Source organism: Pelophylax lessonae (genome assembly GCF_965119305.1).
Source record: "Pelophylax lessonae genome assembly, chromosome: 8".
Lineage (NCBI taxonomy): Eukaryota > Metazoa > Chordata > Amphibia > Anura > Ranidae > Pelophylax > Pelophylax lessonae.
In genome coordinates this window covers 296,314,531-296,328,961 of record NC_138775.1, presented here as the reverse complement: position 1 = coordinate 296,328,961, position 14,431 = coordinate 296,314,531, and the positions used below count along the sequence as shown (strand labels likewise).

The 14,431-nt window shown below is 48.6% G+C and overlaps 1 protein-coding gene across 1 annotated transcript in view; it reads left to right on the top strand.

The window, feature by feature from the left end:
• EIF2B3 (eukaryotic translation initiation factor 2B subunit gamma) overlaps positions 1–14,431 on the top strand; it is a 74,296-nt gene that overhangs the window by 39,832 nt on the left and 20,033 nt on the right. Inside the window, exons 6-10 of the mRNA XM_082265262.1 lie at positions 735–824; positions 1,052–1,161; positions 3,807–3,997; positions 8,222–8,293; positions 9,249–9,397. Of these exons, the coding sequence (XP_082121388.1) occupies positions 735–824; positions 1,052–1,161; positions 3,807–3,997; positions 8,222–8,293; positions 9,249–9,397 (612 nt within the window). The remainder of the gene's footprint in view (positions 1–734; positions 825–1,051; positions 1,162–3,806; positions 3,998–8,221; positions 8,294–9,248; positions 9,398–14,431) is intronic.

The following is a 14,431-nucleotide window of genomic DNA, read 5'->3' as shown; positions in this document are numbered from 1 at the left end:
GCACAATATTGGTGCTTTGGTGAACTACTGATGGATGGCACCATCACAGTGGTCCAAAAAAAGTGAAATGTCTCCAGCACTTGTGTGTGAAATTCAAAATGGGATGTTTATCTCTCACAGAAAAAAGTGTGATATGTTGGAGGCCATTAAGGACCCCATCCTCAAGCAGTAACACCCGAATTCATTGGGTCGTCGATCCTTAACTGACACAGACACCAGGAACCCTTCAACTGTCAGTGAGACCGGAGAGACATGTCACTACCAACTCATGAAAGACAGGCTCTCTTTTTTGTAACTACTGCCTGAAGGAAGGGTCCTTAGTGGCCTCAAAAACATTGCACCATGGTGCTCTGTGACAAATAAATGACCCATTTGGTATTCTACCCAGTGTGTTGGTGAGATTTCTCAGTTTTTGGACCTTTTTGGTGGTGCCATCCATCGGTCGTTTACCAAAGCATCCACATTTGTAAAGGTTTATGGCTGTAAGGAGTGCATTGGCATTATGGATTTTTGGGGGGCCATCCAACCCCTGTTGCCAACTGCCCCTTGAGGCTTGATCAGCATACCAAGCCAAAGGGCCCTACTCTGGCACTAAACAAAAAATAGACATATGTTCCAAAATACTTTGCTGTCCATGGGAATTCTAAATTGCTTTAGGCTTCATGAATTATTTGATGCTGTCTCATCTTCAATCGCACCATCCATAATGAGCACCTCCCTCCACTTTGTTGCAGGTACCCCCGGATTCACATCAAGATGGGCATGGTGGACGCACACCTGTACTGCCTGCGCAAATATGTGGTGGATTTCCTCATAGCCAATGAGTACGTAATCTCCGCTAAACAATCTTTGCATCTTTACTGGTCATATAATGGAGCTGTGAAAAAAACAACCACTTTATTTCATTAAATTATTTTATTAATGCTATAATTGGATCTTACATTTACAGTATTAAACAGATGAGTATTGCATTTAAGTAGCCATTGGATAATGATGCCAGTTAGACGCCATCTTTAATTTACCTAATATACCTCTTTTCTTTCCTCTGCAGCTCATTCTCCTCCATCCGACGGGAGTTGGTACCTTACCTGGTCAGTAAACAGTTCTCCTCCTCCGATAAGAAGGTGGAACAGGATGTGGGCAAAGAGACCCGAGCGAAGGGTGAGGAACCGATATAAATAAATGTTCACCAGCGTCCTTATTCCCTGATACCAGCTCCTAAATGAGACCATCCATTCCGGGGGGGGGGGGGGGCTTTTCTTAATGTCACCCTGTTGCTCCTCTATGTAAGGATGTGGTGTACCATTAAGCACCTAAAGATACCTGCACATATATTTTCCCTCTTCCAGGCATTGTGCTAATAAGCCATAAAGACCACCTGTACTGTGGAAGCTGTGCCCAAAATAAACCTCAAAGGACCAGCTAACCAGTATTGCCTGTGGTCTCCCTGAAGCTGATCTACTCCCCAGTATTGAGTTACCATGTCTTGTTCCACACTATGGAGGTGGTCATCTTGGTAGAGGAGCAGGGCTTTCTCCCTTACATCAAATCACCCCACTGGTAATCTGATGACTGGTGGGGTAATGATAGAGGTGAAGGAACTAAAGATCCACAGAATGTATGAAACAGAAGCAGGGTGATCCTTGCACTGCAGATCCTCAGGTACAGCTTCCTCTCCAGCAAGGAGAGCAGTGATTAGCGCAGTAGTGACATCACCAAATCTCCAGAGACTAGCAGTCAGCAGCAGCAGTGCCTTAGATCTGCGTTTTTCAATCTGGGGGTTTCATTTGGTTTCCCAGGGGGTGCAGCAATACACTGGACCTTCTTTGCTCTGTTCCAGTGTCACGGGTTGCCACAACGGGCCGGTTGCCAATACCCTAAAAACCAAAAGATGCTGTAGAGCAGGAGGCACGGCATCATTCCTTGCTATGGCGTTAGCAGCTGCCTTGCCAATACTATGACAACACGTGACGCAAGATCCATTGTAGGCGGCACGCTTGGACGGAAGCCCACCTTCTCCAGACTTGCTGCGTCCCCTGCCTTCTGACCCACTGCTTTAGCAAAAAGTTAGGGCTTTGATGGGAAGAGGTGACTTTGTGACTGGGGGACCTGGGATTGGGGGGGGGCCTCTGATGTGATTGGGGCTCTCATGTATAGGGGGGCCCTTGATGTGATGAGAGACTCCTGACATGAAGGGAGAACCTCTAATGTGATGGAGGGGCCTCTGATGTGATGAGAGGCCTCTGATGCGAAGTGGGGACGTCTGATGGGATGGAGGGGGCCTCTGATGTGATTGGGGGGGGGGGTTCTTCTGATGTGATGAGAGGCCTCTGATACGAAGTGGGGGCGTCTGATGGGATGGAGGGGGCCTCTGATGTGATTGGGGGGGGGATTCTTCTGATGTGATGAGGGGGCCTCTGACATGAAGTGGGACTGTGTGATTGGAGGGATCTGTGATAAGGGGGGCTGTGTGATGGGGGGTACTTTGATGTTATGGGAGTATTTATGTAAAGGAGGGGGGGGCACTGATATGATATGAGGTCTCTGACATAAAAGAGTGACTTCTGAGGCGAAGAGGGGCCTCTGACATGAAGGGGGGACTGTGTGATTGGAGGGATCTGTGATGAGGGGGACTATGTAATGGGAGGACTCTGTCATGGGGGTACTTTGATGTGATGGAGGCAATCATGTATAGGGGGGCCTCTGACGTGGGGGGGGTCCTCTGATGTGATGAGGGGGCCTCTGACATGAGGGGGGACCTCATATATTAAGGAGGCCCTCTGACAGGAAGGGGGACCTCATATGTGAAGGAGAGCCTCTGACACGAAGGGGGACCTCATATGTGTAGTAGGGCCTCTGACACGAAGGGGGACCTCATATGTGAAGGAGGGCCTCTGACACGAAGGGGAACCTCATATGTGAAGGAGAGCCTCTGACATGAAGGGGGACCTCATATGTGAAGGAGGGCCTCTGACATGAATGGGGGACCTCATGTGAAGGAGGACCTCTGACATGAGGGGGGACCTCATATATTAAGGCCCTCTGACAGGAAGGGGGACCTCATATGTGAAGGAGGGTCTCTGACAGGAAGGGGGACCTCATATATTAAGGAGGCCCTCTGACAGGAAGGGGGACCTCATATGTGAAGGAGCGCCTCTGACACGAAGGGGGACCTCATATGTGAAGGAGGACCTCTGACACGAAGGGGGACCTCATATGTGAAGGAGGACCTCTGACACGAAGGGGGACCTCATATGTTTAGGAGGACCTCTGACATGAAGGAGGACCTCAAATGTGAAGGAGGGTCTCTGACATAAAGGGGGACCTCATATGAGAAGGAGGACATCTGACATGAAGGGGGACCTCATATGAGAAGGAGGGCCTCTGACACGAAGGGGGACCTCTGGCATGAAGGGGAACCTCTGTAATGAAGGGTAACCTCTGGCATGAAGGGGGACCTGATATGTGAAGGGGACCTCTGACATGAAGGGGGACCTCATATGTGAAGGAGGACCTCTGACATGAAGGGGGACCTCATATGTGAAGGAGGACCTCTGACATGAACGGGGAACTCATATGTGAAGGAGGGCCTCTGACACGAAGGGGGACCTCTGACATAAAGGGGGACCTCTGGCATGAAGGGGGTGGGGCCTAGTACAGGGATTTGCTAGAACAAACATGGCGGCCACGCAATTCAAAATTGACAGTAGAGGGGAAAGCGCATGTTCTGACAGATTACCGGTGCCACTCATTTGTTCTGCTGCAAACATTATATCTATGTTCTTTTCTCTGTGTCCCCCTGACAGACATCCACAACTTTATACCCCACGACGAGCTCCTCGAAACAGCGCTAAGTAAATCAAGTTGGAACGACCACCGCGGAGACATGCTGGAACCTTACCATGGCAGCCGCCTGCGCTGCTACGTCCACGTGACGCAGAATGAGCTGTGCTGCAGAGTGAACAGTCTGGGGATGTACATTGAGGCCAACAAGCAGGTGGGTTCCCGGTACGGCGTTGCCCTCTCATCAATGGCGGTAGTATCACGCATACCTGTGAGGGAGAGTCTTTGAAAGCAGAAATAACGCATTTTTAATGTAGACAAGCAGCCATTAGTAATTCTTCTGTATGGGTCCCATTGCTGGACTCACCACCCTATTATCCTTGTAAGACCGGATGCCGCTGATCCACCAGTCCTCTAACTTGCCCCTATGTAGTATGCTTCTGTAATTACATTCTTGCTGTCCACAGTGGGCAGTCCCGGGCTGGTCCGACTCCCAGTCTGTCCCACCCGCTTAGACTGACAGCCCATCACACTTCCTGTCTGCCCATCCGGGCCTGCATGGCTTGACTGACCCCGCCCACTCGCCGCCATCACTAATGTCCTTCAGGGGTGTCAAATTCAATTTAATCGCGGGCCACATCAGCAGTATGGTTGCCCTCAAAGGGTCAGTTGTATCTGACGTCCTCCCAGAACCCCGCCCCCTGCGGCACACATCGGGCGTGCTCTGTGACTGTTGTGTCCTTGGACACAGCTGATTACAGATCGCGGTAAAGGGCCAATCACAGTGGCCCTTTACCATGCGATTAGCTGCATCCAATCACGACGGATCACTTGTAAACAGACTTGAAGGTTATCGGCATTCCTCTCCTCCCACGATTTGTCTGTGTGAAGAAAGAAGTGTACACTGATAGGGTGGGTTTATGGGGGTTTCTTTGTAGAGACTCTGTCACTTTGCCCTGCATGGATGAGGGGACAGTTTCTCTTTAAAGTGGAGACAACAAAGAAAAGAGCTTGAGAAAGGAGCACGCATTGTTAGTCTACACCTACTGCGCATGCTCCAAAACGCGTTGCGGACTAGTGACGTCAGAGGATCTGATGTGTGTTTCAGTCCTCTGTCTCAGCTGCTCTTCACTCCACACTGATTGCCTGCCGGATCCAGTGCGACCTAGCTGGGACACGGCACCAGCAAGGTCATTACATCCCCCATTCCTCTGGACGGCCCTTGGGTAAAACAATAACCGAAATGCTCGTTATATGCACCTTAACCAGTTCTGGACCTGAAGGATTTCCCCCCCTTAATGACCAGGCCATTTTTTGCGATTCGGCATTGTTATTTTAACGGAAAATTGCGCGGTCGTGCGACGCTGTACCCAAATAAAATTGATGTCCTTTTTTTCCCCACAAACAGAGCTTTTGGTGGTATTTGATCACTCGTGCGTTTTTTATTTTTTGCGCTTTAAACAAAAAAAGAGCGACAATTCTGAAAAAAAAAACAATATTTTTCACATTCTGCTATATAACATTCCCAATATAAAAAAATTATTTAAAAATGAAATTTTTTCATAATTTTAGGCCAATTTGTATTCTTTTACATATTTTTGTAAAAAAAATCCCAATAAGTATAGTTTGATTGGTTTGCGCAAAAGTTATCGCTTCTACAAACTAGGGGAAAAATTTGTAATTTGTTTCTTTTTTTTTTTTTTACTAGACATGGAGGCGATCTGTGATTTTTGGGGGACTGCGACATTGCGGCGGACAGATCGGACACCTAACTGACATTTTTGACACTTTTGGGGGGACCAGTGACATTACTACAGTAATCAGTGCTAAAAATATGCAGTTACCGTACTAATGACACTGGCAGGGAAGGGGTTAAGCTAGGGGTGATCAAGGGGTTAAATGTGAGCCTAGGGGAGTGTTTACTAACTGTGGGGGGGTTGGGCTTTTGAAATGATCATAGAGACCTATGTTCCGATATAGAAGGCGCTCTGTGATCATTTCAGAGAGAACGGTCAGCTGTGTTTACAACATCCGACTGTCGTCCTCTCTGAGCAGGGAACGATCGCGGGTGGCCGGCAGACTGCCGGTCCTGTGCATCAGCTGCCTAGTGGGGGTGGGAACGCGCCGACTCGGCCCCTAGCACCACGCAGGCAACCGACGTAATATTACGTCGGTTTGCACAGCCGGGCCAGCCTGCTGCAGTAAAACTGCGGCGGGCGGTCGGCAAGTGGTTAGAGTGAGCTTACGCTTTATTTTGGAACAAATTTCTGCCCACAATCTACACTCAGAGGCGCCTCCTTTCTTTGTTTTCTTTACATGTTTTGGGGAAGCAGCGCCCACCCCTCTTGAAGGCCAGCCTTGTTAAGTGGACTTCTTTTCCTCCCCACGGCCAAATGGACCTTTAAATGGACCATTCATATCTATGTCATTTCCAGCCTTATCGGTAGATTCCCATAATTCTCTTTGAAGTGGACCTACACCTATCCGATGCACTAGGCATCATTTTACTCCTCCTTTATTTTTATTTTTATAAAGTTACCCCCACCCCCCGGCTGCCATCTTGCCTAGGTGAGAATGGAATCTTCTCTGACGCCAAAAGCCTCCTAAAATTTGCACATCACATTTCGGGATGCCTCAGGTTTAATGCACACGGCAGGAGGGGGACGAACCCGGTGGCGGGATGTCATCAGGGGGCTAGGCTGTCTGAACCCGAGGATGTCAGGACTGAAGATGGCGGCGCAGGAGCCGGGCTCTGGCCGCAGAGCATTACAGCCGGGCAATGCTGCTGGGCAGGTGAGTCTGTGAATTGAGGACATGCGGGGGGAGTAGACTCCCTCCAGAGGTGGTTCTGGCCAGCTCACTAGATTGCTTTAAAAAAGGCCTGGATTCTTTCCTGGGTGTACATAATATAACTGGCTACTAATATTTATAGGTAAAGTTGATCCAGGGAATATCAGATTGCATCTCGAGGGATCAGGAAGGAATTTTTTCCCCTGCTGTAGTAAATTGGATCATGCTTTGCTGGGGGTTTTTCGCCTTCCTCTGGATCATCTGCGGGTATAGGATTGTGTATATGGGATTGTATGGTTGGGGCGGGTATAGGATGGTGTATATGGGATTGTATGGTTGGGGCGGGTATAGGATGGTGTATATGGGATTGTATGGTTGGGGTGGGTATAGGATTGTGTATATGAGATTGTATGGTTGGGGCGGGTATGGGATTGTATGGTTGGGGTGGGTATAGGATTGTGTATATGGGATTGGATGGTTGGGGTGGGTATAGGATTGTGTATATGGGATTGTATGGTTGGGGTGGGTATAGGATTGTGTATATGGTTGGGGTGGGTATAGGATTGTGTATATGGGATTGTATGGTTGGGGCGGGTATAGGATTGTGTATATGGGATTGTATGGTTGGGGCGGGTATAGGATTGTGTATATGGGATTGTATGGTTGGGGCGGGTATAGGATTGTGTATATGGGATTGGATGGTTGGGGTGGGTATAGGATTGTGTATATGGGATTGTATGGTTGGGGTGGGTATAGGATTGTGTATATGGGATTGTATGGTTGGGGTGGGTATAGGATTGTGTATATGGGATTGTATGGTTGGGGCGGGTATAGGATTGTGTATATGGGATTGTATGGTTGGGGCGGGTATAGGATTGTGTATATGGGATTGTATGGTTGGGGCGGGTATAGGATTGTGTATATGGGATTGTATGGTTGGGGCGGGTATAGGATTGTGTATATGGGATTGTATGGTTGGGGCGGGTATAGGATGGTGTATATGGGATTGTATGGTTGGGGTGGGTATAGGATTGTGTATATGGGAATGTATGGTTGGGGTGGGTATAGGATTGTGTATATGGGATTGTATGGTTGGGGCGGGTATAGGATTGTGTATATGGGATTGTATGGTTGGGGCGGGTATAGGATTGTGTATATGGGATTGTATGGTTGGGGCGGGTATAGGATTGTGTATATGGGATTGTATGGTTGGGGCGGGTATAGGATGGTGTATATGGGATTGTATGGTTGGGGTGGGTATAGGATTGTGTATATGGGATTGTATGGTTGGGGTGGGTATAGGATTGTGTATATGGGATTGTATGGTTGGGGCGGGTATAGGATTGTGTATATGGGATTGTATGGTTGGGGTGGGTATAGGATTGTGTATATGGGATTGTATTGTTGGGGTGGGTATAGGATTGTGTATATGGGATTGTATGGTTGGGGTGGGTATAGGATTGTGTATATGGGATTGTATGGTTGGGTTTTCTTTACTGTTTTTTTTTTTTTTTTATTGGTTGAGCCAGATGGACTTGTGTCTTTTTTCAACCTGACTAACTGTGTAACTATGTAACATGCATGGGGGGAGGGGCTGCAGTTCTGCTTTAAGCCTTTCATCATCTGACGACACTGTTCTGTTTGGCAGGTACCTCTGTGCGGCCTCTGCGGGGAAGATCCACGCGTTCACCCATCCGCTACCATCACAGATAAACTCATGGTAAGTCTGAAGCAGCTCATGGACATTATTATCCAGCTGGCCCCTCCAGGTCTCAGGGCTCATCTACAGAATAACCACTTGAAGACCCGGCCTTATCTGACACTTTTTGCTAGAAAATTACTTAGAACCCCCAAACATTATATATATATATATATATTTTAGCAAAGACCCCAGAGAACAAAATGGCGATCGCTGCAATTTTTTATGTCACACTGTATTTGCGTTGCGGAAAAAATGCACTTTAACCAGTTACGGACCGCCCGCCGCAGATATACTGGGAGCACATGCATTCTGAAGAGATAGATGGAGGACAGGTGACTGGAGGGAGGTGACCACTTTTTTGCAATATCGTATAACGTTTATATTGGTCAGGCAACGCACTGACACCTTTGCTGTCATTGTGCTATGTGCTGGGTGTTCAGTGTGACCCTGCGCCTTTAAGGAGGGGTGGGCTCCCTCCAGTCACCTGTCCTCAATCTATCTCATCAGAATGCATGTGCTAACATTGTGGAGACTCTTTAAAGGTAGAGTTAGGGACTGCAGATATCAGGGTGCCTTGTCGCAGCCTGCAGCTTACGCATGTATTTGCAAATGTGTGCAACTAAACCCCTGTAGCCAATCAGCGTGCGCCCCCACAATCAGTCCCATGAAGTGACGTACAGGTACGTCGTTTCGCGGGACAAAGCCGATCTGCCGCCGTGAAACTACAGCGGCTGGTCGGCAAGCGGTTAATGAACTGAGACGCAGCGACATCCCATTCCAAATACATGGAAAGAATGATCCCTGATAGATAAAAACACTTATATTGTGAATGAATGGAGCTAGGAGGGGTCTCTGTGGTGTCCCCATTGGAGATTTCTACTCACTTCCCGTGTGGTCACCAGGACAGAAAATGAGGGATATGTTGATTGCTGTGTGTGGGGGATGGGTAATAATGGGATCTCTTCCTCCTCAGGTGGGATCGGACAGCATGGTCGGGGCTCAGACGCAGGTCGGAGAGAAGAGCTCCATAAAACATTCCCTTCTAGGGTCCAACTGCACCGTCAGAGACCGAGTGAAGATCGCCAACTGCATCATCATGAACGGCGTCACTGTGAGCGACAAGTACGTATGTCAGCCGATACCCGTCACCGATCTGTCACCCCGTATCTCTAATACAGAAAAGTTATCTTCTGAATAGAGGAGCTGTCACCCCCTTTTCCTGCAGCATAAGAACCTCCAATGTGCAAATCCAGTGCCTGATCCCTTCTAACTCCTCCTTCCGCCCCTCCCTTTAGTCTTGCACAGTTGTACTGGCTCCTCCCCTCATCCTGCTCCCAGCACCAATTGTTAAGCCTAACTCTGTCCCTCCCTTCAGTCTTGCACGGTTCTACAGGCCCCTCCCCTCATCCTGCTCACAGCGCCAATCCTTAAGTCTAACTCCTCCCCTTATGTCGCTCAGCGCCAATTGTTAATCCTTACTCCGCCCCCCCCCCCTTCAGTCTTGCACAGTTGTACTGGCTCCTCCCCTCATCCCGCTCATAGCGCCAATTGTTAACCCTAACTCCGCCCCTCCCTTCAGTCTTGCACAGTTGTACTGGCTCCTCCCCTCATCCCACTCACAGCGCCAATTGTTAATCCTTACTCCGCCCCCCCTTCAGTCTTGCACAGTTGTACTGGCTCCTCCCCTCCCTCCCTTCCCTCCCCTCCCTCCCTCCCCACTCCCTCCCCTCCCCACTCCCTCCCCTCCCCACTCCCTCCCCTCCCCACTCTCTCCCCCATCTCTCCCCTCCCCCATCTCTCCCTCCCCTCTCCCATCTCTCCCCTCCCCCCTCTCTCCCTCCCCTCCCTCCTCTCTCCCTCCCTTCCCTCCTCTTTCCCCCTCCCTCCCCTCCCCCCTTACCTCCTTTCCCTCCCCTCCCCCCTTACCTCCTTTCCCTCCCCTCCCCCCTTACCTCAATTCCCTCCCTTCCTTCCTACCTCCCTCCCTCCCTTCCTTCCTTCCCTCCCCTCCTTTCCCCTCCCCTCCCCTCCCCTCCCTTCCCCACCCCTCCCCTCCCTTCCCCTCCCCTCCTTTACCCTTCCCTCCCCTCCCTTCCCTCCCCTCCCTTCCCTCCCCTCCTTTCCCCTCCCCTCCTTTCCCCTCCCCTTCTCTCCCCTCCCTCCCCTACCAAAAATATGTAGCTGAATACAAATTGGCCTAAAATTTTGATTTTAAAATTTTTATTTTGGGAATGTTATATAGCAGAATGTGAAAAATATTGTTTTTTTTTTTTTTAGAATTGTCGCTCTTTTTTTGTTTATAGCGCAAAAAATAAAAATTGCAGAGGTGATCAAATACCACCAAAAGAAATCTCTGTTTGTGGGGAAAAAAAAAGGACATCAATTTTATTTGGGTATAGGTTCACACGCCTGCGCAATTGTCGGTTAAAGTAACGCAGTGCTGAATCACAAAATATGGCCTGGTCATTAAGGGGGGAAATCCTTCCAGTCCAGAAGTGGTTAAATGAATTAAGAAGATTTGTTGCACCAATGTGAATAATTTGTTTATAATTTTTTTTTTTTTTTTTATCCCCGGTGGTGCAAAAACCTGAAACCAAAAAAAAACAGTTAAGTGAACACAAAATATTGCACTTAGGCGTGTGCTTTGCCCCCCCCCCCCGAAGGGGTAGGACCTCTACCCTGATCCCCCCGGGGCGCAAGGCTCCTGACAGGGACAAAGGGTTTCCAATGGTCTGCTTAGCCAGATGGCCGGGCAGACCCCGCAAAGCCACCACCGAATGCTAGGTCGAGGGGGGCTCTCCTGAAGAGAGACCTCCCCCCAGAGGCAGTGGAGGAAGGAACCTGAGGGCCACACATCCTCCCCCTAGACTTCAGGGCAAAACCGAGGACTCACACCCTCCATCCTAGTGAGAAAAAAACACACACATAAGTGAAAGGTGACAAACATGGGAGAAAAATAAATAAGTGGCCATGCATGGTGCACTGGCCGGGCCCTGAGGCCTGGGAACAAAAATTGCCCCGGACCCTAAAAGGTGCAGTGCAGAAAAAGTGTTTGGAGCTGTGACCATGTGCCGGATCACACATTGGGGTCCCACACCCAAGTGTTACTAAGAGCACCTCTGGGGCGACCACTCCCAGGGGGCACAGACACCCCGCGGACTCTCTGCCTTCCCAGCCCATGGCCAGACAACGTAGAAAGTTCAAACCAGGAGGTAATGGACCCTTCCAGCTTTCCTGGGGCCCAATGACCTATGGGCGCTCCGGTTTAAGTCCCTGCCGATACTAACCTTCCAGGTCCCCATCACTCCAGCAGGTTTGCATAGCCGCCACCCAACCTTGGCCAGGTCAGAAGACAGCACAGCGCCCCCCTGGATCACGGATAAGAACAGATACTACACTTGATCTTAGCCAAAAAGGCCAATGTTAACCACTTCTGGACCGGAAGGATTTGCCCCCTTAACCACTTAAGCCCCGGAAGATTTTACCCCCATTCCGACCAGGGGGTATTTTGCGATTCGGCACTGCGTGACTTTAACGGACAATTGCGCGGTCGTGCGACGCTGTACCTAAACTAATTTGGCGTCCTTTTTTTCCCACAAACAGAGCTTTCTTTTGGTGGTATTTGATCACCTGTGCGATTTTTTGATCACGCGCTATAAACAAAAAAAGAGCGTCAATTTTGCAAAAATAACAATATTTTTCCCTTTTTTTTATATGAAATTCCCCCCAAAAAAAATTTAAAAATCAAAATTTTTTAACATTTTCGGCCAATTTGTTTTATGCTACATATGTTTGGTAAAAAAAATCGCAAAAAGCGTATTTTGATTGGTTTGCGCAAAAGTTATCGCGTTTACTAACAAAGGGAAAGATTTTTGTCATTTTTGTTGTTTTTTTTTTAACGCGTAATGGCGGCGATCTGCGATTTTTTTTTTTTTGCGGTACTGCGACATTGGGGCGGACAGATCGGACCCTTGACTGACATTTTTGACACTTTTGGGGGTACCAGTGACATTTCTACAGTAATCAGTGCTATATATATGCGCTGTTACTGTAAAAATACACTGGTAGTGAAGGGGTTAACTTTATTTGGGAGGGAGGGGCTGTGTGTGTCCCTAGGGGCGTGCTTTCTACTGTGATTGGCTGGGGCTTGAGCTGTAAGGACACTGATCAACGGATCTACATAGTAGATCCATGTGATCAGTGTCTTTACAGCGAGGAGAATGACAGGTGGCTTGTTTACACAAGCTGCCTGACATTCTCCCTCTCTCCCGCCGATCGCCGAGTGACCGGCAGACACCGGGTCCGCTGGTCACACGCGCGGGGGGGTCCGTGACCACGCAGGAGCGGGAGCGCGCCTCCGGCGGCGCGCGCTCGCTCCCTAGACCCTCACAAGCAAGCAGCGTAGCCCTACGTTAGTTTGCCTGTGAGGGGCTGACCGCCGACGTAGATAGTCGTGCGGCGGTCGGCAAGTGGTTAATGACCAGGTCATACTTTGCGATTCGGCACTGCATTATTTTAACGGACAATTGCACGGTCGTGCAACGCTGTACCCAAATTAAATTGATGTCCTTTTTTTCCCACAAACAGAGATTTCTTTTGGTGGTATTTGATCACCTGTGCGATTTCTATTTTTTGCGCTATAAACAAAAAAAAATTCTGAAAAAAAAAAACAATATTTTTCACATTCTGCTATATAACATTCCCAATATAAAAAAAATAATTTAAAAATGAAATTTTTTCATAAATTTAGGCCAATTTGTATTCTTTTACATATTTTTGGTAAAAAAAATCCCAATAAGTGTATATTGATTGGTTTGCACAAAAGTTATCACATCTACAAACTAGGGGAAAAATTTGTAATTTTTTTCTTTTTTTTTACTAGTAATGGTGGCGATCTGCGATTTTTTTTTATTGCGGTACTGCGACATTGCGGCGGACAGATCGAACCCCTAACTGACATTTTTGACACTTTTGGGGGGGACCAGTGACATTACTACAGTAATCAGTGCTAAATAATATGCACTGTCACTGTACTAATGACACTGGCAGGGAAGGGGTTAACACTGTGGGTGATCAAGGGGTTAAATGTGTACCTAGGGGCGTGTTTCCAACTGTGGGGGGGGCGTGGCTTGTGAAATGATCGCATATACCTGGGTTCCTATATAGAAGGATCACAGGCGCTCTGTGATCATTCCAGGGAGAAGGACGGTCGGCTGTGTTTACAACATCTGCCTGTCCTTTTCTCTCAGCGGGGAGCGATCGTGGGTGTCAGGCGGCAATCAGAGCCACCTGCCCGCTGCATCGACTTCCACACTGCATTGGACAGAGTGACAACAACACAGGAGAAAAAGTGGGAGACAGAGCGTAGTCACCCTATAACAAGGACGCTCATGGCAGGATCACCAGGGATTGCTAGAAATAAAGGAATGAAAACTATTTTTGACATTAGTATGTTAAAGTTCATATGAGATTCAAGTGATTGGTTCCGCTATAATTGCTGTGGATGAGAATGATTGGGGCCCCTCAATGGGCAGAGAGAACGTTCATCACCCATTGCTGGGCTGCAGTTGTAGATTCTGGGGATTGCGGTGTTCCAGTTTCTGCCAGTAGGTGGCGCGGGAACCCGGGGTGTAAAATCTGCTCAGAAATCACTTTTATGGGCATCAAGTGAAGCAAAACAGTTTAAAAAGTATTCACAAATCCCCAAATTGTATATTAACCCGGGACAATAAATCAGCTGAAATACACGCTGTTTTGGTCAGGCTGGTTTATTCTGCTTATATCTCATCCTTTCTGGTTCCCCCCCCCCCTCCCCCCTCATCAACATTATAATGACATTTTTAACCACTTGCCGACCGCTCTGTAGCAAAAAGATCAGTACCACCTCGTCAGTCCCCATCAGTGCAGCCTCATCAGCGTCGATCGATACCGCCTCATCAGTCCTCATCAGTGCAGGCTCATCAGTCCTCATCAGTGCTGCCTCATCAGTCCCCATTAGTATCACCTCATCAGCGCCTATCTGTACCGCCTCGTCATTCCCCATCAGTGCATCCTCATCAGTCCCCATCAGTGCCGCCTCATCAGTCCCCATCAGTGCAGCCTCATCAGTCCTCATCAGTGCAGCCTCATCCGTCCCTAATAGTACCACCTCATCAG